The sequence below is a fragment of the Lissotriton vulgaris genome, chromosome 5 (assembly GCF_964263255.1).
Source record: "Lissotriton vulgaris chromosome 5, aLisVul1.2, whole genome shotgun sequence".
Classification (NCBI taxonomy): Eukaryota; Metazoa; Chordata; class Amphibia; order Caudata; family Salamandridae; genus Lissotriton; species Lissotriton vulgaris.
Window position 1 is genome coordinate 144048983 of NC_141693.1, and position 23737 is coordinate 144072719.

Below are 23737 nucleotides of genomic sequence, written 5' to 3' on the forward strand. Positions count from 1 at the left end.
ATCTGCGGGTAGCGCAGCCAGTATGTCAGGGGAGGAGTCGAAAGACAGCCAGGTTTCAGTCAGTAACAGAATATTGTTTGTCCGTAGTAGTAGAAAGATATCTAATTGGTGCTTGACAAGGGAGCGGGTGTTGAGGTAGAAAATGACTAGAGGGTGGGAACTGGGTTGGACCGGACTTTGAAGGGGTTGTGTGGCAAGGCTAGCTTGTCTTAGTATTTCTGGGAATGAGCTACGTTCAGTGTAGATTTCCATTTTAGTTGTAATACTGCATATTTCGTGTGGGAGGATGAGGTGAGTCGCATGCAGCTTCTTGAGAGACTCAGAGGAGCAAATGGGGGAACCGGCATAGTGGCTGGTCCCGGAAGGGCGCAGATGGGCTTGCCTTTAGCGCGCCCGCTACTAGCGTCCGCTGCGCTTCCGTGCTGTGTGCTGCATAAGTCTCCTGGCCCCGCCCCCAGTTTCGCCCCTATTCAGCATGATTGGCTGTGATGAGGGGAGTGAGGGGGATCAGCTGGGACTCGGAGTAGCCGCTCTGAGCGCTGCGTGCAGTTTTAAAAATACAGGTAAATTAGTAATTCAATTCACGTTTTTGCAGAGAGCGTGCCTGAGCAGCGTTCTAGCGGTAGCGACAAGCGCCTAAAGGAAGATTCTCACGCTGCGGTAGCTTAAGTCTCCTCGTTCTGCCCCTATTCAGCTTGATTCAGTGACGAGGGGAGTGAGGGGGATCAGCTGGGTCTCGGAGTAGCCGAGTATGTAGTATGTTTGAGGATGTGGGGGCGAACCATGTTTCTGCGATAACTGCATCGGGGTTGTGATCTGTGATGAGGTTTGAGATGTTTATTTATTTATAAAGTTTTATATCGCGAGAGATTGTTTTTGTTTGTGGGATGTGCAGGAGGTTGTAGCTGTATGCTTTTAGAGATGTGATGCAAGTGTTTTGTCTGGGTGTGAATGTGAGGAGGAGCAGTGTGTCATGTTAATGTACTACCAAGTATCATCTTAATGCACCATTTTGACTTTTATACTACACATTACAGATGACTATCTTATGGAGTATCAAAGTGAATGGGATAAGTAGATTATGTGGTGGTCTTTTTCCTTAAACTTTTTTGTCAGGTGGAATCTACCAGAGTCTCCTTTCTTCCTGTGAATAACCTACCTTTGTAAAGCATTTGAGGTTTAGGGTAGGACAATGGAGGTTCTCAATTGAGTTGTACTGTGAGTCGACTCTTTAAACTTTTAGCTTGACTCCACCTGGCACCTGTTGAAGCTAGCAAAACTTCACCTCAGGGTGAGAATTGCAGGTAAGCAAATCATTTAATAAACCTAATTTGTAACGTATTTGCTCTCTATTGTATTTTGGGTAAAATATACATTACTGTGTAGCAAATGTATTTGTTTGGCAGAAAAGCTGAAACATGCTCAAATGTGCACTACATAAAATTCAAAATGTTAGATCAGTTATAATAAGTATTTTGTTGCATGGTTATCTCCATCATTTAAAACACTTTGACGTTTGAATTGCCCATTTTGATTATTTTGAATGAAGTTTATGTGGTTATATGAACATAACAATTTGAAGTCTGCAACATGTTCTCACATTGCGTAATGTACAAAGAGGATCCATTAACTAGGAAACATAATTCAGTCTCTTTTTTTGTTTATAGGCAAATAACATGTATGGGCAAAAAACATGAGTGGCTTCCATACATACATCTATTTTGCCTCTGAAAAAAATCCTACATTTGTTTGGTTCTCACAATTATGCTCCCAGGTCATATCAATTCAGAGCTTGAAATACTTGAATACATTACTCTCTTCCTAACACATTTTTCGTATTATCTAAGCCCCCATTATCACAAAAGTAAAATATAAATCAATGTGCATTATAACTATTTGATAATCAAAACCGTAATTTTTAATTCCAAAGTCTGGTGTTCAAATGTCATTTCCCCATCTAACACCTGATTCATATTCTCATATCTTGTGAACCTTGTTCTAGAAAATATTTGTGGTATAATTTTCCTATGCAACCATTATCTGAATCAGTGGTCTCTTCCAATTGGTCAGTGCCAGGACGTGACCTCATAGTAGTGAGAAATATAATGGATTGTCTGCCATGAAAATATTGTTCCATGGAAGGGAGGTCTTGTAATACACAACTGCAAAATGTGCAGTGTCTTGAGTTTCCACAGCTCTAGAGGAGGTAGATTGGTGGGGCCCGTGTTGTCCAAACCCATGGGTAGCAGCCAATCTCTCATGTCCAGTGACAGTGCTGCTCTTCACTTTATCTAAAAGAGAAAGTTGGAAGCAGCCTGCTTGTGGTTGGGAGGGTGGTAAATATATTGTAAGGTTTTTGAAGTAAGGGATAATTAGGGAGGTTTCTTTCCTCAACAGAGCTGAACTTCCAGGAAGGGAGGGAACTCCTTTGGGAGGGGGCATATGTGACATAAAGTTGGGCATAGGGAGGTCTTATCAAAGGCTATTTTTCCACTGCTTTTCTGTGTGACTTAATAGAAAACTCAAACTTCTGTTACACTAATTTCAGTTTAGAATCCTTTTTTCATATTCAGTTTAAATGTGTAATTGGGTGATTTGTACATGTGTTAGTATCTGCCCACTTGTTTTGTGTTTCTTTTGCACCACTCTACATCAGTTAAGGTTTGGATGTCACCTGGATTAGAATTTGGAGCTCAGTGTCAGTTTTTTGGCAAAGAGGCTGCCAGGTGGGACAGCGGAGGCTCTGCCAGTGTAAACATGGAACTTCCTCTTACTCAAACGTGAGCAGGTGGGCCACAAGTTTGATGAGACAAGAGGATAGCTGTTCTCCAACTCTCCAAACTCTAAATCAGGCCCTTAGTTTACCCAGCTCTTACAGTGCTATTTAATGGTACCTCTGCCGTACCTTGTCTACAAAAAGTTGATCAGACTTTAGCATGATTCCCCTATAGGTTTTATTGCACTCCAAATTGCACTTCTACAGAAGAGTGTTGCCACTTTTACCAGGCTTTCTTTATCCCATAGTTGATGTGTACTCTTCTAAATTATTATTATTATTTATTGAGCGCACAGCTACCCGGAGGTTTCCCTGCGCTTGCCTTGGGAACCCGTCCTGGCTTTTCCCTGTGAGTGGTAGTCCATAGAGCCCCAACCTATTAGTTGCTCAATTGCCCTCTGTGGAGACTAATGATAAGTTGCTCACTGTCATTTTGCAGTCTTGTCCTTGAACTTCTGAACGATTGTTGCACTTTAATGAGGCACTGATGTAGCCCCTAATGGCAGTCTGGCCCTAATTTTGCTCAGTGCCACCAGTGACTCATACTATTGTTAGGCACTATGGATCTGCTCCAGAAGATCAAGCCTTTCTGACATAGCACCTGATGCTGGTAAGATCAGCCAATGCCTTTCCCACAACGGTGTGGGATAGGGAATCTGAGCTCATCGATGCTTTGGGAAATAGTGTATTTCCTCCTACAATCTGGCTCCTAGGTCTAATGCAGTTTGCCTTTTGAGTGATACATTCATGTCCTCTGTGATAGAAGGAGCATATCTTGCCTGCCTTGCCATATGAGCTCTGGAACTCATTAGCTCAGATAGTTAACAGTGGTCAGGGTGTAGCCAGGTATATTTTGTGAGACGGTCTGTACTCCATGGACTGAACTAACTTGTTGATGGGCACCAGTATGGTGGTCCGCTGCTTTGTCTTGATTCGTGCCTCAGGTTTTTCCAGTGATGTGCAGGCTTCCTAGATGGAAAAGCATTTTGATGATTACATGCTTTTTGTAGAAAATCTGAACACTGCATTGGAGCACTTTGAAGATAGCCAAGCTACTTCTGGCTCCTAGGTTTGATTTTCTCCGGTTCCCCAATTTCCCCAATAGTACTGGAAGTTCTGGTGTGACTTCAGATGCCTTGCGTATCGCCAGCGGCAGCCCTCCCAGCCTGTTCAACATGCTGCTCAGCCGTTTGGAGCCAGGGGGAGAAGGTTTTTTTGTTCATTGTCTGTTTAGGCAGATCCCAACTTAGATCGTTTTGCGATGAGGTTTTCCCACTTTTTACACTCGGTCCAAGGTTTCTCTGGAAAATGCATTTTGATTTATTTTATTTGGTTTACCTCCATTAACCGGTTCAGTGGATCAGCCATCATATACATCTATTTGATGCTAGCCAGGTAAATCTAGTTCCTATAACTTCTACATTTTTCGATTTGCCTGCCTAGCTCGGAAGTTCTCCATTATAGACATTTGAGTCTTATGTAAGTCTGTATGAGAACATTAAGGTTGTTTAGGTAACCTCCGGAAAATATGCTTTTGACAAATGGATTGGTTCTTAAACAACAATCACAGCTTTCTTTTGAGTCAGGGAACACTATAGGCCTGTTACTCTTCATCTTTTAAATATAGCCAGAACAGTCTCACAGTTGTCTGTTGAAATATCAGATTTTCCCTCAGGGTATCTCTATTAATAGTCAAAAGCACTGAATAGTCCCGCCCACGTGTGAGGATACCAGAGCACTTTTCCATAGTATATCTTCTTAATTGTAGATGTTTGCCTTTCATCAGGAAAGTCTGTAGAAAACACTTGAGAAGAACATTATGCAGCCTATAAGAAAGGCTACAATAGACAAATACTTCAGATTGTACTTAAAAAATGGCACGAAACCCATATATATGTATATTTAAAGCCAATGTTTTGAAAAAACTGATTACATCTCTCACAAACCATGTTATTAAAATTTGAAAGATGAAGGATAGCAGAACAGTGTAGCCTTATATGCTGTCCTTATGCGAGTGTAAAAACAGCATCTGTGCCTTTAAGGACCCAGAGACCCCCAGTATCCCATCAAGCCCAGCAGGAGGCAGTTGCTACAATTCTTTTTCCGACTCCTGGTGAAAGGATTGTGGAGCACTGAGCTCAGCCTTTTTTGCCTTTTCTCTTCAAAAATTACCAGTGAAGTTTTCTGACATTAACTTAATTCGACAGTTTTCAACTGTCCCTTGCATTTTCTTTCTTGTTCTGTAAAGAAATGTGTGGTATTTTGTCAAATTAAATGGCCCCTTTATGTGACAGGTGTCCTGCCTGGGGGAGAAAGATGACCAACTCCGACCCTCACGACATCTGCATCCTCTGCTTTCCAGAAAGCTATGTACCTGACAAATGCCAGCACTGCAGGAAGTTTTTAAGGCGTCCTCTGAGAGAAAGGTAGAACATTTGCCTCTCTGACACAGAAAAGTGATGCAGGTGCAGTCTGAAGGTGGGGCTTCAGAGCGAACAGAGGGTCAGTCCTCTACCGGGCTCTTCCATCTACCTCCAAAGGCCCCAGGTGTGGAATGTTTAAAAATCTTCCAAGGCCCAAAGATTCTCCACACAGATCGCATTCAAGAACTCGCCATCAGCCGTGCCCTTCCAGACATCACCACAGATCTCAGTGCCCTTCGTTTCGTCCTTCCTCAGGAAGCTCCTATCATCAACATGCGTCTAGATCTAGATCACGCACAAGATCTAAACACCATTCCTACTATTCCACCTCCTCCTCCAGCGCAGGAAAAAAATTCTCCAAAGCTATTAGACTTTCTACCTCCATGGGTCTCCAGTGCAGGATGTCCTGATAAGAGGGGCTGCAAAGCTGAATAACCTGATGTCCGTTCCAGCTCCTTCCACATCGGTTATATTTGAGACGCTTCACCACCAGTCAGCATCAAGACCTTTCCTTCCTTTGGTTCCGGGTCTATTGGATCCAGCGATGGAATTATTCTTGACTCCAGCTTCAGCAAAGTCTGCTTCATTGAGGCTACAGAAAAAATACATACCTCCAGAGCAGGCTCCACTTTTTCTCTGCTCCTACCCACTTCCAGACTGTGGCCATCTTAATGGCTAAAAAAAACATGTGACCGCTACTTTGTCTATAGTACCACCTGACAAGGGAAGTAAGAAGCTGGACTCAGTGGGTAACAAGTATGCAGTACAGCTGCAACTATTAAGAAGGCGGCACGTACATCTGCTCTAATGAGCAGGTGTATAGGACTCCTTACGTAAATGGAGGACTTCCTGTAGATTGTCAATGAGGGAATGATGGTCTCCAACCAGATCATCGTACCACAGCCGATTCATCCTTGATTGCGGCACACAAGTACTGTCAGGCGGTGGCAATAAGCAGACATTCTTGGCTTTGTCTCGCGGCCCTCAAGCATGAGTCACAACAAAGGATCCTTAATCTGCCATTCTCAGGATCCATGCTCTTTGGCAGTCATCCAGACGATAATGCATTTCGGATGAATTCCGAAATGGAGACCATGAAGGTGGCTGGCTTAGAAATGGCCCTACCAACAGCGTTTTTTTCCTCGGAGGGTTCAAACCCCTCACTGGTACCAAGGTCGCTAGCAATCCCAGCAGCAGAAGCCTTACCAGCAACAGCGGCAGCAGCCTAGATGGAGTACCGCTGAACAACTTGCTCAGGGGGCAAAGCCTACAGCAGGCTCAAAGCGATTAATCTTTCCCTTCCCCTCTTTCTTTACCTACTCCAGAAGGGGAAAGCATTTAGCATTTTCTGATAAAGTGGCTATCCATCAGAAAAGATACCTGGGTAAATTACCATCTACAGATGCTAAGATCAGAAGTCAACATCCTTCTGCAAAATCATGCAGTGGAGATCGTTCCTCCTGAACAACGAGGAACTGGCATTTATTCACAATACTTTCTGGTAAAGAAAAAAAGACACAGATACCAGTTCAGGCCCATTCTCGATTTGAAATTAGCCAAAAGGGGGATTTGACAAGAGAGGTTTTGAATGCTGGTACTGCATCAGATCTGTCCCGAGTTACACCCAGAGGCTGGTTCTGCTTGATAGACCTATAAGATGCATACTTTCATATCTCAATAGCCAAGAAGCATCACAATTTCTTGAGGTTCGTTGTGGGTCAAGATCGGTATCAATACAAAGTACTTTCATTTGGCCTCAAGTCAACCAACAGAACTTTCTCAAAGTGCATGCCAGTGGTAGCTGCCCACCTCAGGAAACATAATCTTCGTCTAACCTTACTTAGACGATTAGATCATCAAGTCGTCCACTTCGTAGAAAGCCCATCTGCATTACCATTGGACAAGTGATGTCCTTCAAAGAGTAGGGCTACGTGTCAGTCACAAGTCAACGTCTACTCCTTTTCAGACAATGCATTATTTGGGGTCCTCCATCGGTACCAGTCAGGCAAGAGCGTGTGCTTTGGAGGAGAGACTGTTTACAATCTGTCTGAAGTGTCACTCTCTCATGAAAGCCTCTCAGCCCACAGTGAGGACAGCGTCTTCTCTCCTCAGCTCGATGGCTTCATGTATCTTACTAACGCTGAATGCCCGTTTCCACATGCGTCCTCTTCAGGAATGTCTCAAGGATCAGTGGGACCAACTCAAGGGCAGTTGGGAGGACAGGATCGCACTCTCCCCTCATGCAATACTCTCTGAAATAGTGGAGATCTCTGACGAATCTGCTTCAAGGGGTGCCATTTCATAAGGATGGTAACAAATGTATTGTTACTAGGATGGGGGAGCACACATGGATCATTTTCGACTCCCAGAACATTGTCTTCAGGAGAGATGACCTACCACATCAATCCCCTCGAGCTCTGCGCAGTTCACTTGGTGGTGAACACTCTTCTCCCATCGTTCAAGACCCAATCCATGCTTTTTCAGACAGACAGCACAAAAACCATGTACTACCTCAACAAGCGGGAGGGATGAGGTTCAGACCTCTTTCCCACGAGGCCCAGACAGTATGGAAGTGGCTAATAGCCCAGGACATACGGATCATGGTAACCCATCTCCTGGTAGTGCAAAATGTTCAAGTGGACTCCCTAAGCAGAGTCCTGGAGGAAATCCGTCAATGGGTCCTTCACAATGACGTAGTGCAAAACATCCTCAGACATCAATGTGTTCGTCACCACCGAAAACAAAAAATGCCCAGGCTGCACCTCGAGGTTCCTCCAACCAGGAACACTGGGGAATGCCCTATGTATTTAGTGGCCTGCCATATTTCTCTATTCCTTTCTCACTGGTCAGAGCGTACACATCTCAAGCTGCTGTGCAGACTAGAACTTCTAACAAAATTCAGAGGCCAAATAGTTCATCCCAGCCTCACCTCCTTGAATTTGGCATCATGGCTCCTGAGATAGTTCAGTATGGACACTTGAACAAGACTGCATGAACATTCTCAAAGAGAGTAAACGGCCATCAACTCCTTCTGGAAGAGATTTTGCACTTGGTGTTTTAATAAAAATGTGGATCCAACTCCCTGTTATCAAAGATATTTTTAGAAGGGTTGAAAAAGGTGTTGTTTCCTCCCAATAGGTGTCCTTCTCCTCCCTGGGAACGCAACATAGTTCTCTCGCGCCTCATGCAGGCCCCTTCAGAGCCCATTCACAAATCGGCCTTACCACATCTTTCATGAAAAACTGTTTTCCTCGTAGCGATCACATCAGTACGTAGGGTTAGCGAAATCCAGGCTTTATTTGTCACAAACCTTACACAATTTTTCACTCCAGCAAGATAGTGCTAAGGACTTACCCGAAATTTCTTCCAGAAAGTCATTTCAGATTTTCACATCAATCAGAAGTTTTTCTTATCAAACTTCTTTCAGCATCCTTCCTCTCCAGCTTAAAGAATTCTCCATTCCCTTGCCGTAAGACGATTCTTAAGGTTTTATCTAGACAAAACACGAGACTTACTTAGATCAGATCAGCTGTTTATAAATGACAGCCCTTTCTGTACAGGTCTAGCCACTTCCAAACTATCCATAGCCCGATAGATAGTACGGTGAATCATTTTATGTTACTAAAAAGCCACTAAGACTTTACCCGCTAAACCTAAGGCTCATGCTACAAGGTGCAAAGCGGCTACTGCCGCTTTGATGAGAAATGTCCCTGTAGTTGAAATTTGCAAAGCAGCTACATGGAGATCTGTTCACACGTGTACCAAACACTGTTGTTTGGACTCTGATACTAGAACAGATGCTCAAGTAGGATATGCTTCCCTGAGAAATGTATTTGCTTGATTTGGTTGTTTGATCGCTCCTCTGTCTTTTGCACCTCTCTTGGTGTGGATGGACTTTCTACTCTATTCAGTCCTTATGACTATCAATGGAGATCCCCTGAGAGAGAAGGAATGGTTTCTTACCTGTAATCCCAGTTCTCTCTCAGCAGAATCTCCACTGAATTCATAAGCAACCCTCCTGCCTCCCTAGTGGAGAGAACAGAGGCAATTATTGGACCTTTCTATCACTGCCACATCTCGTAAAAAAGAACTGAAGCAATGGCCACCTGCTGGGCATGATGGGATACTGGTGGTCTCGGAGTCCACAGGTGCAGTTTTAATGCTCACATAATGACCGCTTATAGGGCTACACTGTCCTGCTATTCTTCATCTTTCTACTTTTACAAAAAGGGTTAGTAAAAGAGATGTAAGTATTGGCTTTAAATATACATATATGTTGGTTTTGTGACCCTTTTTTAAGTACAATCTAAAGATTTTGGCCATTGTAGGCATTTTATAGGCTGCTTATTGTTTTTCTCCTAAGTGTTTTCTACAGACCTTCCTGAAGAAAGGCGAATATCTACACTTACGAAGATATACTATGGAAAAGTGCTCTGGGATCCCCGCATGTGTGTGAGACAGTTCAGAGCTTATGAGTTAAATGCAGATTCCCCTGAGAGAAAACTGGGATTACAGGTAAGAAACCATTCCTTAAGGAAGGTCCTTGTTAGTCATGATTTGTAGAGGGCTTTAACCCCTAAGCCGGAGGGCAAATTCTAGGCATGAGCGGGAAATCCGTTACGCCCGCGGATTTTTGGGAAATCCGCGAATTTTGCGGATTTCCCGCAAAATCCGCAAAAAGAAATCCACGGACGTAACGGGTTCAAAAGTTGAACCCCCACTCATGTAACTATTTTACAATGGCGCCAGCAAGCTGCCAGCGCCGTTGTAAAATAGTTACAAAGTTAGCTTGCACAGGAACCACTAGATAAAACGAAGCAGGTGCTGCTTTATTTTATCTAAGTGCTTCCTGTGCAAGCTAACTTTGTAACTATTTTACAACGGCGCTGGCAGCTTGCTGGCGCCATTGTAAAATAGTTACATCATACATGCCAACATTTCAGAAGAGCAAAGTGGGAGATTTTAAAAAAAAATCGGGAGAATGGGGCCTTGAATCGGGTTACTGGCATGTTTGCACGGGTTTCTGCAAGTTCGCGGGGGTTTTGTACAATTTCGCAATTTGCGAAATTGTACAAAACCCTCGCGAACTTGCAGAAACCCGTGCGAACACAAAAAAAATTAAAAAATCCGCAAAAACATTTCAGAAGAGCAAAGTGGGAGATTTTTAAAAAAAATCTGGAGAATGGGTCCTTGAATCGGGTTATTGGCATGTTTGCACGGGTTTCTGCAAGTTCGCGAGGGTTTTGTACAATTTCGCAATTTGCGAAATTGTACAAAACCCTCGCGAACTTGCAGAAACCCGTGCGAACACAAAAAAAATAAAAAAATCTGCAAATCCGCGAGAAGTCGCGGATTTTGCTGATTTTCGCAATTCGCAAATTCGCGGATTGCCAATCCGCAAAATCCGCCCATGCCTAGCAAATTCCCCTGCGGCGCAGGGGAGGGCGGCCGTGCGCTGCCCCACGATACTCATGGTGAGCCCACTGTGCCTCATGACGAGCTGAGCTAGTCATAAGCGCCGAAGGAGTTAAAAAATGGTTTTCACAGAGGTTCCTGTTTTTTTATGTGCATAGATCGAAGTTATGAAATTTCATCATGAGTTATGAAATGTCCTTATGAAAAACAGCTTATCTGCTGACTGATCTATCATCAAAACCAGTTAATGAGATTCATATTGCATAGACTATTAAGTTTGTTACTGTGTTCTTTAAGGACTTGGCGGATGTGAAAATGTAGCCCCAATTTATTTACGACTCTGTTTTGCAAATCACTTGTTTAAGCTCTTAGATCTATCCCAGAACTATAAACTGCAAAAAGTCGCTTCTTCATAATGTAGAGTGAACATAACACCAAACTTAGGATAAATGCTATGTGAGACAAGGGAGACACAATGTCATTTTTTGGGAATGTTCTTTTATCAGATATCTCATAAGAAGCATACTTGTAATTTTAACTACTTCGATTATGGTGCTAGAATGGATATGCATGTGGATCTGGCATTCTTGAAAATGCAATAGGAGCTTGTTTCCTTATATGTCCCTGACTTTTGGTGGAGATAATGTTGTGTAATCAATTCAATTTGAAGATTTTGACAAATGTTTGCTTGAGAAGAACCGATTACCCGCCATTCATAAGTTTCATTGATGGTATTCTCCCTATATTCACAAGCAACCCTGCCTTCCTCTTCATAAATCATATGCAAGGGATCGACAAGTGAGCTTATCATGAATTGAAATGGATTTCACGGTATGAGCATTCTAGATGTCCTCTGTCCTAGATGTCCTTTATCATGGGCAGTGGTCCCTGTTGAAAGGGCTTTACTTCAGTGAAAATAGGAGTTCTTGCGATGTTATCCTTTTTTCCTTAATGGCTACTTGTGTTGAATGACAGTCTTGGACTGGGTATTTAATTTTCAGATTACTCATTGATACTGTGATTTAGTGAAAGAGGCAGTCTCTACCGTTTTTACAGTATGAGACTTGCTGTGTCATTTAATGCTTTTGTTTTCACTGGTCCTCAGCCTTTTGTCAGCGATGACCGGGAATCCAGCCTTAAAACATCCTCCAGTGAGGCCTGTTATTTTGATTACAGAAACAGCAATTCCAAATGATGAGTTTTGCTCCAGGATTCATGCTGGATAACTAGCTGTCAGTGAATGTAGTTGGCAGAGAGACTGTGGATTGAGGTCATCTCTACCCATGTTTTTCACTCTCCTCAGTGTACTCTATTTGCAGGGTTTCCATATTCCTCATGATGAGATAAAGCATATGAGGCTGTCTGTATATGCGTTTGTCGCAGCAGCAGTTTCTTCTCTATGGATGAGGTCTTTAATATAGAGCTCTTGTTGGGAGGGAGTTTAAAATTCTGGGTTACTTACTCGTTTTATGGGCCCACTGCAGCCCTTACTCATCCTTTCAGGTTTCGAGGTCAGATGATGTTACAAACATTCCTGACAAAGAATAAATGACCCAATCATTGGCACTAATACTATAAACATTGCTATAAAGGCTAGATTTGAAGATGAGGAGCCAAGTCATATCTGATGCATGTTGAATTTACATGGTGAATTTGAAAGTGCTTACCTAAGACTTTAGCTCCCACTTAAAGAAGTAGCTAAAATGGGAGATGTTCTTGCCACAATGATACATGCCTTAGGTATTTTTGACCTAGACTTAATAGCCAGTGCAAGATCACCATCCTTTTTCCATTGGGAAACCTGGATGTTTGTTTCATAGGGACCTTGCTTTCCAACGTTTAAACTAGACTTCTTCCATTATAAGGGTTTGAGAGAAGCAATAAGCGAATCATCAAAATCACTGTGCACACATAAATGGCTTTGATTTTTCTAACATGAATGAAGAACATCATTCTTCTCCTTTATCGTGCTACTCTGTAGGCTCCTATTAAGTTGTCTTGGCTAGTATTTGGACTGTCACAAAAAGTCCTGATTTATTATTCTTTTGTCCCTTCTAACAGGTGTTTTATTTGATAAGTGTACATGTCTTGTGCTATTAGTAAGCATATTGTCAATGTGATTTGAATATTGTTTCATCCATGTTGACAAACTCGTGTTATCTTTTAAATTAATTTGACAGTGACAACTGTGTTCCTGGATGCCAGTCCCTCTTCTAGACAAACAAGTGAACCACAGTTTTTTTCTATTTCAGAGCCTTACGTGGTCTTCCAAAGTGATGGTGGTCCTATGATCCCACCCGTCCTTAATTCGAAAGGTAATTTCAAGATCATTTTCACATCCTTCTACCCTAGATTTCACGCCAACCTTTTGAGGAAATATGTCACAACCTCAATGTAAAAAGAGCTTTTAGATACTTCATAAACCACATGAGGACTTTAGTCTGCCCCTGCAAGCTCTTCCTTCTGTCGTGGCAATGCTTCAGAACAAGGAAATGTTTCTGGATTCTGTCATTCACTGATGAGCATCATATCAGTTGAATGACATACAAGGCCTTTCTATCTGAAGGCATTTTATATTCTGGCTGTTTGAGACAAAATATGACTTTTCAGCAGAATGTGGCAATCAAACTGATCTGTTATAAACCCACATAGTTTGCTTCACGTCCATTCTATAAGCATTAGTCTCTTGTTACCATTACAGGAGGAGATGTGCAGGTTGGACAAGATGTATGTAACCAATGATCTTAAGTCCTGACATTGGGTTATGCCGTGACCTATTCTTATTTCTCTTGTTCTTTGTAACCTGTTGACCGGATTTTTTTATATGAATGTGTATGATGTCAGAGCAAATATATTTACTCACAATATTAGCTCTAGTTTCCTAGCTCATTTGAGCTCTTCATATTTCCAATAGCTTGTAAAGCAGTTGACTCACATTATTCTTGTAACTAGCTAAGCACAATAAGGTACAAAAAGGATAGCCAGGATGGTGGCAGTTGTGTTGACCACGTGTCATCTCAGTTTCTAAACCTAAAAGTTTCATTCATCATGCAGACTGTGGTCCCCGAGTGTTAATTTGGCTTAGAGTTAGTCATACGAGAAATATACTTAATATCGTTAATGACGTTAACTGATTTGACAAAACGATCATCTGCATGTCTACCTCCTAGGTAGAAGGCTTTCATAAATACTGTTGAGGAAATAATTTCTCTTTGTTTAATTCTGAAGCATACTTCATAATTCTGTTGCATGTACTATTTATCAATGAGACTATTTTAATTACACTAGGGTAAAATAGGGACAGGTTGTCCTCGTTTCAAGGACTGACCCTTCTAATGTGAAGCCCCACACTTGTTTGCATAATTTTCCTACAGATTAAATTTGATGGCATTTTACTGTTGCCCGACAACTGTGATCTGCCTTAAGAGTCAATTTTCTTATTTGCTAAATGGGTAATGTATTTTTATTCTTCTACTTTTGAGACATATTTTCCTCATTTAAATGTGTATTCTACTTTAAATGGAAAAATCTGAATCTAAGAATATATGTTTTTCTACGGAAAAGATATTGAAAGAAAGCGCCATTTTATTTATAAGTTTTTATTTATTTTGGTTTGGAAGCTGCCTCAGAATGGCTTTCAATTTTAAGGATAAGATTCCGTAAGGGCTGCAGCCTGCACTTTTTATTTACAAACAAAATTATTTTGGGTTCGGGCTGCATTTTCAACCAAATAGTATGTGCATGTAAAAAAGCCTGCAGCTCACCAGAGTCTGTTACTCTTTTCAAATATAATTATCTTTCCTCCCAAACATTACGGTTTTCATTAATTTTAGAGGCTTGTTTTGAGTTTGTCCGAGTAGATGAAAAAGCGTATGTTTGGGAACTGTATGTAGCTGAAGTCTTTTCCAATTCATTTGATTTTTAAACTGCTCAGGAAATTCAAACCACATTCTACCATATTTCACTGCATTGTGAAGTTGGCTTTGAAAATCATTCTGTTAATTGCTTAGGACATTGAATAGGGCTTAAGCTCGAATTTGACCAGAAAGATTTATACTGTTTTGAAATAAAGCCCAAAGGCAGAGTTTGTTTTTATCTGCTTTGCAAGGTAGACAATCCTTAAAAAATATAACATGAAAGTCTCTGTGCTCACATAATTTCCAGCTACGCAATCTTTTAATACCCACACTGTGTGTCTTTTTTGGAACTAAATAATCATTAATCAACAGTCGTGCACCCTGTACAGAATATTGCACATGTTAAAAAGTCAGTACAACACAATTAAAATTGATTTACTTGTATTTAGCATCCATATATTTGACCTTTTGTAGTAGTGTCATCTCTATGTAACTAATCACAGGACATAAGGTTCCTCTTGTATTTGTTTAACATATTGCCGACTTCAAATGGTTTTGCAGCTCTTGTGCCCATTCTTCACTTAATCGAGGATGTTTATGTCTTAAATGTGATGCAGACTTGTGATCAAATGTTTTTGGCTTTGAGGTAAATATTAATTTACCTCTGTAATATGTTGCATGTTGGGAGATTCCATTTCTTGATCATGTGGTACTGTTAAATACCTCCTGTTGCTGCTTTGTGATTTCTAACTGGATTTATAGTTTACAAAATAAATGGGCGCCATTTCCAATGATCACACAAGTTTGTGAGGCCACAAGAACGTCATAATCTGTAATTGAATAGAAGTTAATCTTTCCAGATGTCAGTTAAGTAAAATACAAAAATTAATAAAATGATACGCATCTCCAGTATCTGCTTTATTTGCCCATACTAGTCAACTCTACAAATACACGGTCCATCTATGTCAGCATTTATTTTAGTCTGAAAAAATTTAAAAAGTAATTCCAGTGTCAATTGGTTTTATACATTTACCCACATTTTTTGCGGCTCAGAAAAATGAAAACAATCAGTCCTGCTCTATAGCAAATAGCTTTGAAGTAGATATGTATCTGATAGAGACTTCTACCCGCAGATCCCTTACCTTTTGAATTTCCTTGGGCATCAGACTGGATTCAGAAGCTTTTTCATGAGCAGTAACCCTGCACGAGTTGGTTGTGGCGTTGATCGGTTTCGTGTCCGTCAGTGTCCATGCCAGAAATTATGTTGCAGTACATATATAGGTGCCACCCAGGTGCGCTGACATCAATTCTTTTTTTTCCATGCCATCTAGCGCTGATCTGGAGACAAGCTACTCCTCTGTAGTTTGTTGACAGGCTTTTTTCTACATTTGTGTCGACTATTTAAGTGGTTTACCTACTGGTGTGTCAAGGAATGTCTTTGTGCAAGTCTGATGTTAAGCCCTGCAGTACCTGTAACGAGCCTATGTTTGTGACAGATCATCACATTGTTTGTCTGTGGTATCTGGAGCGTGACCACGACACCAAGGTGTGTTCCGGTTGCCAGGCCATGGATCCGAAGGGTATGGTCCCTGAAACTGTTAATGGCCCAGCATGCGACTCTGCAGAAGTCGAGACCCCAGGCAAGAGGAAGGTCCTAGGATCGTTTGCAGAGCCTGAAGTCATCCTCGTCCCATTCAAAGTCCTTGGAACACTCAGGTAAGAGGCACAAAGGAAGAGGAGAAGTCGAAGTACTCTTTGAATTCTCATCCTTTGGCCGACGAGATGAGGGAGCTTCGGCGTTCGAGGCCTCGTTCCCCGGAACCTGCATCTGGGCCAAATCTGTGTCTCCCCGAGTATCCGGAGGCCTGAGTCCCCCTGCCCAATTCAAAGATTTCTATGGGGCCTTGCGCCTCATATTTGTGCAACCCCACTTCGTTGATGCGCCTTCGGGCCCCGTAAGGTCAGAAGAGGCCCCATCTGATTCCGCGCCGGAGGCTCTGGCCCTGGCTCCAGTGGGGACTCAGGGATCCATCCCTGGATCCGGACCAATCCGGTCGTGCCATATTGACCTTCCCCGGCACCGGTTCCGATGCTCCTGGCAGCGCCACCCCCATTGTCATCCCCGCTCCGGTGTCGCCTGATGCCAGTAGGAGCCTTGCCTTCTAGATCGGAGCCGGAGTCTTATTTTTATCGGGCAGGACTCTGAGAAGACTGGGAGTGGTCACTGGACCTTTTAGAATACCAGCCCAATGTGGAAGAACAGATTGTGGACTAGTGTGAGGGTCTGGGCAAGTCATGGATACGTCTCCAGATGCTTGTCTGCTTTCTTCCCCTACCGTGGCTACAAAGGAGGCAGCTTCAACGCAATGGTGGTGTAGAGGACATCTGAGGTCCCTCACCTTCAGCTACCCATAGTGGCAGTCAAGACTAATCTCTTGACTGAAGTGCTGCATCCGGGAGTCTCCACATCAGAATCCTTAAGCTCATCAATGATGCCCTCACTGACGTCCTGTTGGGTATCTGGTCCAAACCCAGCACAGCAGCTCCTGTGAATAGGAGGATTTCCCACTGCTATCGCCACTCCCCTGGGGACCTAAATTCCACACGCAACACCCTACCCCTTAGAGCTTGGTGGTCCAAGCCTCCACCACCCAAGGTTCTTTCCCTACTGCTCCACTGGATAGTGAATCCAAGAGACTGCACTCCTTTCGGAAGAAGGTGTTCTCTTCTGCAAGCCAGGCATTGTGGTCCGTGAACACTGCATGTCTTTTGGGCCTTTATTCCCACACTTTGTGGGATATGGCTGTGTAAGTGCTGCTACATGTTCCGGAGGTGGCCCGAGCTGTACTTTCCCAGGCTATCACCGACAGGAGAGATGAGGCACAGGTCACTATTCAATGCAGACTTGACACAACCAACTTGCAGGGCAGAGCGGTTTCCATGACAGTGGCCCTTAGGCGCCATGCCTGGCTAAGTAAAACTGGCTTTTTGAGGGAAGTCCAAGCTTCCCTTTTGGACATGCCCTTCGATGCCATCTGTCTGTTCGGAGACCAGGCAGATTCGACGCTGGAGCGCTTTAGGATTCTCCTGCTCCGGCTAGCCCCATAGGCCTCTCTCTGGCCCCATGCCCACTTAAATTTGCCTTTTGCTCCTTTCATGGCTGTTGAAGGGGCTTCCAGCCACACCAATTCCCGGCCAGCCACAGTGTCATGTCGGCTCCCCAGCTTTTGCATGGCCAAGGGCACGGACAGCAGTCTGGTTAGTCCACGCTCTGCCCCCCTACCTGTTCCGCCCCTTCTTCACAGCTGCAGCAGCCTCAAAACACTCCTAGTCTGCCCCTTTACCATCATGGGCACCCATTTGTCGGCAGGATTCGCCATCACTTTCCCCCTCGCTGTCCATAACATTGGATAGGAGGGTTTTGCAAATTGTCCGACGGGGCTACTCATTTCGAGACTCCCCGCCCTCATTCAACCAACCATTTAATAACCTTCTGATGGAGGACCATCTGTCCCTTCTTTACGAAGAGGTCTCAGCTTTCTTGGCCAATGGAGCCATAGAGAGGGTTCCGTACCAGAAGTAGCCTGTGCTTGTTATTTCTGCTGCTTTCTGGTTCCCAAAAAGAACAAGGACCTTTGCTGTATCTTTGATCTCAGCACTCTCAACCTCTTCATCAAAAAGGGGAAATTCAAAATTCTCATGTTAGCTCAGGTCCTTTCTGCCCTGTATCCAGGAGACTGGATGGTAGCGTTGGACTTGCAGGGTACTTATTTTCGAATTCACATCATGCCTGCCCACCAGCACTACCTGCGGTTTACGGTAGGCCACAAGCACTTTCAGTTTACTGTGCTTCCCTTTGTCCTTAACCGTGGTGGCAATTCCGCCACGATGTGGCGGTTCAGCGGAGTGGGCGGGGCCCCGACAGCCAACGGACGTGCGCAGCACTGGGGAGGGAGTGCTAGTGACGGCCGTTGGCCGACGAACGCATGGTAGGAGTAACCAGCGACCCTCTGTGTTCTCCAAGGTGATGGCTGTGGTTGCAGTTCATCTGCAGAGGTCACGGTTGCCAGTCTTCGAATACCTTAATAACTGGCTGCTGAAGGCAGGGTCGCCTCAGGCTGTTGTCTCCCACCTCCAGACTACAGCGAGCCTCCTGCACTTGCTGAGGTTCAATATCAACATGCTCAAGTCACATCTGACTCCATCTCAGATGCTCCCTTTCATCTGAGCTGTTCTGGACACACTCCAGTTCTGGGCTTATCCTCCTGAGCAGTGAGTCCAGGATATTCAGGCTATGAAACCAATATTTCATCCTCTATCCTGGGTTTTGGTGAGCCTGCCTCTGTAGCTGCTGGGCCTCCTGCTCTCCTGTATCCTGCTAGTGATTCATGCCGGAAGGCAAATGCAGCAAGACCGGAAGTTTTAGTGGGCACAGTATTAGGGGAATCTCTCTGATCTAATCCAGATCTAGGAGGGAACTGCAAACGATGTGCAGTGGGGCTCAAGAACTGCAATTGGGTCAGAGGCAGACCCCTCTCCCTCCCCCAACCAGACATCACAGTAGTGACAGATTCGTCACTCCTGGGTTGTGGCAGCCATCTGGAAGAGGTGGAGATCAGAGGACTCTGATCTCCAGCGGAATCCAAACTCATCAACATTCTGGAACTCTGGGCGATCCAACTGACATTGAAAGCCTTTCTACTCTTCTTCAAGGGAAGGCTGGTACAAGTGTTCATGGACAACACCACTGCCATGTGGTACTGCAACAAACAGGGCAGGGAGGATCATTGACCTTTTGACAAGAGGCTGTGTGCCTCTGGATATGACTGGAACGCCAGGGCATTTCTCTGGGGGTTCAACATCTGGCAGGTTTTCTGAACGCAAGGGTGGACGACCTCAGCCAAAGATACCTAGCAGATCGCAAATGGCATCTCCATTTGAAGGTGGTGCATGGTCTCTTTCAGCAGTGGGGTGAGACTTGGTTAGATCTGCTTACCACTGCCAAGAATGTGCAATGTCCGCAGTTTTACATGCTGGATTTTCCATGGCAGCAATCGCTCTGAGCCTTTTTTTATTTCATGAAGCCCAGGCCTCCTGTACGCCTCTCTATTCCACCACTACTACCCAGAGGTCTCAAGAATATCAAGAACAACCGGGCCCAAGTCATCCTTGTGGCTCCAGACTAGGCAGGGAGAGTCTGGTATCCCGAGCATCTGAGCATAGCCATAGATCCTCCATTCAGGCTGCCCCTTCAGGAGGATCTTCTGTCGCAGGAGCAGGGAAGGGTTCTCCACCTGTACCTGTCCACTCCATCTTATTGTGTGGAGATTGAGCGGCGACAGTTGATAGCTTTCAACCTACCTCGCAAAGTCTCTAATGTCAGCCAGGCATCCCTCCAACAAGACTGTGGATGCCTGCTGTTGGAAAAAACAGGTGCTGTTGAGTGCAGCAAAATCTGTTGATTCCCCTTTCTGCCCCTCTTTCTGAGGTTCTGCTTTTCATTCTTTTTCTTTTCCAGCAGAGCCCTGAACTGGGTACTCTGAAGGGCACTCTCTGCTATTTTTGCTGCTTTCATCTGGTTGGCTGATCAACCCTCTTTGTCCAAGTCCCCTATTGTACAAAGGCTCCTCAAGGGTGTTACTCATCTCTTCCCTCCTTCACCATTCATTATGCCTCAATGGGACCTTAACTTGGTTTAAACTTTTTTGATGTGTGCTTCTTTTGAGACTCTACACAATTGTCCCCTTGGGCATCTCACCTTGAAAACAGCCGCCTTTGTGGCAGTTTCACCTGCCCGCAGAGTAAGTGAGCTGAAGGACTTATCTAAGCTGCCGTACCCCTCAGTCTACCCTGAAAAAGTGGTACTTCTCGCAAGAGTCTCCTTTGTACCAAAAGTGGTCGCTTCTTTTCATGTAGGCCAATCTATCACATTGTCTGTATGTTATGATCCGTCACATCCCTCTGAAGAAGAGGAGTGACGCCACAGTCTTGACTCAAAAAGAGTGTTTTCATTCGACCTTGACTGCACATGAGAGTTCTGGGAGGACGACCAACTCTTAATGGAATATATCGGTGCAAAGATAGGCCGAGCAGTGCAGAAGTGGACCATCTCCAGATGGGTTGTGCTCTGCATTACAATCTGCTACGCACTACCAAAAGGCAGCCTTCTGAAGGTTTGCGAGATCATTACACCAGAGCTAAAGCAGCCACGACTGCTATAGTTCTGATCCTGGATATCTGCCAGGCAGCAACATGGGCTTCCTTGTACATGTTCACTAAACATTACTGTCTGGATAGATCGGTCCGCAAGGATGGGCACATTGCCCGTTCTGTCCTGCAAGATTTTCTCGTTAGTTTGTACACCCTCTGTGGATGGTATTGCTTGGGTATCTATTTAAAAGGAATCTGCGGCTGGAGGTCTCTGTCAGATGAACAAGCTATTTACCTTTGGTAACTCCTTATCTGGTATAGACTATATCTAGCCACTCCCCCACCCTCCCAGCTCTGCGGATAGATTTCTAGAGGCAGGGATGACTCCTTTCAGGCCGCTACTTTTGGCACACCAGTGGTCAGTGTTCTTCATCGCTTCGCCCTTTTGGCGTGGAAAGTCATGAAAAGTAAAAGATGTCAGTGCACCTGGGTGGCGCCTATATAGGTATCACAACATCATTTCTGGGGTGGATGACGAGGAACAAGGAGCCGATCAACGCCATCTTTTGGGGCGCAGGGGTACTGCTCACGAAAATTCTTCACTATCCTTTCTGGCACCTGGGGAATTTCCAAAGGTAAGAAATCTACAGCTAGATATAGTCTCTACCAAATAAGGTGTTTCCAAAGGTAAGTAATGTGTTCTTTAGAGACTGGTGCAACTAAAAAAAATCATGTTATATTTACTGCTCTTCAAAAGCCTGACCCCCATATCTTTCATTTATATTAACCCCTTCCATGCTGGTGACAAACCCCAGCTGTCATGCACTACAGTGCTCGTGTGCTGATGACGGCTGGGGTTCGTCATGGCCCGCCCGTGTTCTGCCGGCGGCCGCACACGGGGAAAATCGCGGCCGCACGGAAGGGGTTAAGAGCCATGTCAACAACAATTGCCTTTTACAGCATTATCCTGTTAAATGGGCAGCATAATCGCTCTTGTTTGTATGCTGATAAAATTTTATTGACTAATCTGGAAAGACTAACACTGACTTTATTGAAAACACTGAACTGATTTTATTGGATATTTAAACTTATTTGGAGCCGTTTCCGTTTCTTCTCTCTGTAGGTATACCCAAGAGAATGGTTCTGTTACCAGTTATGAAATTCCCAACATATCCTGTACCGCACTATTCATTCTATTAACTAATGGCAGAAGCTGTTTCATTTTGAACCAGACACCACAGTACAGAATGTTAGAAGAACAAGGCCTTTTTATCCTGTTTTCTTTAAGCACATACTTGAGAAAAATCATTTGTAAAGAGCATCTTTTCCTAATATGATTTTAACAAAATGGAAGTTAGTTATCTAAAACTTGAAAAAATGTACTGTGAAATGTTACCTCATTCTCAGAGTATAACTTATACCAGCCTTCTGTTATATGGAAGAACTAGAAGTTACAAACTTACATTTTAAATGAAGTATCAGAGTCTGTAAAATTTAAAGTAAATTTGTGAAGGATGTATAGAGTATAAAGCACTGATCACAAATAAAATGTTTTGTCCTAAAACCGAGTACTGCCTGGTTCATAGCAGATAACATTGTTAAAGAAAATTTTTACATTCCCGGAGGACTATTTAATTCACATGGCAAACAGAGAAGAAAATCTACATTCTATTTTTCACTGAAGGGGAGCTTTTCACACACAAACCATTTCGTTTTTCATGTTGCTCTTTTGAAATAAGATTGGAAACGTCCCTGTGTACTAGAACGAATAGAAGTGTTTTTATAAATGGAAGTTAGGCAGACGCTGCCTAAATGCAGATAGAATCGGTTTCAACCTAGAACTTAAAAAACTAAGTTTGACACAACTGTGTAAACTATTGGAGTGCAATACTTAGAAATGCCAGAAGTGCTTGCTTTGTAAATGACTTTTGCTTCAAAGATGAGTCTTACCCATCCGTACAGACCCAATAAAATACAATACTACACTGCACGTTGATCTACGTTATTTTATGAATATACATGAAATTATATATGGCTGAAGGTCCAAGTGTTTAATAAGTGTTTTCAGAACAATAGAATCCTTAACTGTTCACTGATTTTCATAGTTTCCTAATTATCTAACAAATGAACTATTTTATTTGTTCAATTTCAACAGTGCATGTAAGCAGGATTTAGTTTGCTTTTATCTTCATTAAATTAAACCTCCGCCCACAAACAACGTTTTAGTTAGTTTTTTTTTACTTTCATTAAAATATTTACTGAGCTACCCCTTCTAATATTTCAAAAATATAAAGCAAATGTTCTTGTGGCCTTTTTCACTTTGTAAAATGCTGTATGCTTATCTTAGACTTATCTATTCAGTATTTTGCAGAAAATTAGCTTTTATTGACCATAGTTATCCCTTAGTGTAATACTAAAAGAATCTGAAGCAGCAACAAGGTCCCCATGGAAACCTGCCATTTACTTGTTCTTGTTGAGTGCTGCTGTGAAATAGTGTCGAATTTCAGCCATAGGTCAGCATTGGTTTAATATTTGTTAGTCGGTGCAAGAAATCCTAATGGAAAATAAGTGTTTGTCCATCGTATATTGCATTCCTATTATCATGTGTTAAGTGTGTGCCTATCCAAAAGGAGATGTGCATTGTTCTATTAAAGTCTGCATCCTTTGTGAAAGCTGATCTATCCAATATTCCACCTAAATGTTTACATGCTTTCCGGAGGTGGTCCAAGTGGTTATAGTTCGTTAGCCAGACGCCTTATTTGATTGGCTAAGTATATAGCACAGCCTGTCCCCTCATACACTAACAATAAATCCTGTGCACATTTGTTCAATTGGTACAATTAACAATGTGGGCTCAAAAGAGGCTTTGGAGTAAAATAACAGATAGTTGTGATAAAGGTTCGATACAGGCTGTGTATCGAACTCTTCAGAGCAGCAGTATACTTCTTTTCTTGACTGCAGCTTCTGTTATTTGTTTTTTTCTGAGCACTAACATTGGTAATATTTTAACAATGTCATATCGAAAGTTTTATTACGTGTGTTCACCCCCACAAAATTATGTGTCTGTTATTCATTTTGTTAATTGTGCTACTTCAAATATAATTTAATACCTTCCA

At 43.1% G+C, this 23737-nt stretch overlaps 1 protein-coding gene across 6 annotated transcripts in view; it reads left to right on the plus strand.

Annotated features, from left to right (window-relative positions):
• Positions 1–22185, plus strand: part of STRBP (spermatid perinuclear RNA binding protein) — a 518214-nt gene extending 496029 nt beyond the window's left edge. For 3 of the 6 annotated variants that reach the window (XM_086921075.1, XM_086921076.1, XM_086921078.1), the window contains 2 exons: positions 12867–12929; positions 21745–22185. In XM_086921075.1, the coding sequence (XP_086777201.1) occupies positions 12867–12929; positions 21745–21821 (140 nt within the window). In that variant the 3' untranslated portion in view covers positions 21822–22185. The remainder of the gene's footprint in view (positions 1–12866; positions 12930–21744) is intronic. The other 3 variants (XM_086921077.1, XM_086921080.1, XM_086921079.1) reach the window with 1 other exon arrangement.
• The last annotated feature ends 1552 nt before the right edge of the window (positions 22186–23737 follow it).